At 33.2% G+C, this 1,330-nt stretch overlaps 1 protein-coding gene across 1 annotated transcript in view; it reads left to right on the top strand.

Moving 5' to 3' along the window:
* LOC106459133 overlaps positions 1 to 1,037 on the top strand; it is a 19,327-nt gene extending 18,290 nt beyond the window's left edge. Inside the window, exon 10 of the mRNA XM_022385565.1 lies at positions 847 to 1,037. Within this exon, the coding sequence (XP_022241273.1) occupies positions 847 to 1,037 (191 nt within the window). The remainder of the gene's footprint in view (positions 1 to 846) is intronic.
* The last annotated feature ends 293 nt before the right edge of the window (positions 1,038 to 1,330 follow it).

Genomic DNA, 1,330 nt, shown 5'->3' with positions numbered 1-1,330 from the left:
TAGCAAAGGGGTTAAATACTTATGCAATTGAGAATATTCTATATTCTTTGATAATATCAGCATTTTTTCAACTTTCTCAGTTTGAATTAGATCGTGTAGATTCTAAATATAAAGTCCAATTTTAAAGTTTCATGATTACAAGCTCAGATGGCAACAAAATGCGGAAACTTTGCAGGGGGAAGGGGTGCATACTTTTTCAAGGTACTGTAAGCCTATTGTGTAGCTTTGCACTAAAACAAACAAACTACATGATGTATGTTTTTGATTGTTTAATAGTATTCGTGCGTATAGCAGTTCCTAATTTTAACGTGATAGACTACAGGGAGCTTGTAAACATCACTGAATTGCAGTTTCTGAGCTAATCTAATCTAATAATGGGATTTGACAGTCACTCATATAACGCACCCACAGCCCTAAAGTGCGGGGCGCGATTTTATTTATTTTTGTCGATAACGGGGTGCGAACCACGGATCCACAGTCTGGCATACTTACCCCTAATCAGACTCGCATAAAGTTAGAATAACATAAAGGAATGACTTATTACTGTCCAATGAGCAATGACGTATTTTAGTCACTAAGCTTAATATTCCACGTTACCGGACATGCGCCTATGTTACTGGTTATATAAGCTACATCTTTGTAAAAAGTAACTTTATTCAGAATGTCCACTATTAATTTAGATAATAAAAATTAAACGACCACTTACATAACTATTTGTTGTTTTTTTATTTGTATTTGGATTCAGCATCAGTTATTAAAAAAATTATTATGTAAAAAATAATCCAAATATCAAAGATTTATTTATGCCAGTTTTAGCAACAAAAGTGTTCTTTTTTTTCTCCTTAGTGTCTGTCTACAACAACATTGATCAGGTCTGTCTGACCCCTACAAAAATGATCGTTACTGTATCAATCCTACTGGTCGTCTTAGTCATAGCTGTTATCATCAGTATTTGTATGTGCGTGCGGGCTCGAGAGCTACAAAAAAGAGCTTGTCAACAAGTTGGACTAGCCTACGGTCGCGTTGTTAATTTATAGAAAATAATTTTGACTGATGTTTAGTTGTTCTTGTTTTGTTTTTTAAAACCTGGTCTGGTTTGCAGTGGTGAAAAGTTATTTTGGTAATTCTTATGTTATCGTATTTTATCGTCTCTTATTGTTTTATATGGCTTAGAGGGTGATTGGACAGTAAAAATGTATAAATCAGTCATACAATTTTTTTTAATTTTGTGCTCCAACCAAACGTCAAAAATAATATATTAATCAGACACTAATTTAAAGTATGTTTGTAGAACGTAAGTCAGTACAGGATTTTGTAAGATTGTTGATTA

This window comes from Limulus polyphemus, unplaced genomic scaffold (genome assembly GCF_000517525.1).
Source record: "Limulus polyphemus unplaced genomic scaffold, Limulus_polyphemus-2.1.2 Scaffold566, whole genome shotgun sequence".
NCBI classification, from domain to species: Eukaryota; Metazoa; Arthropoda; class Merostomata; order Xiphosura; family Limulidae; genus Limulus; species Limulus polyphemus.
The sequence above is the reverse complement of the archived record's forward strand: the minus strand, read 5'-3'. Positions and strand labels throughout refer to the sequence as shown.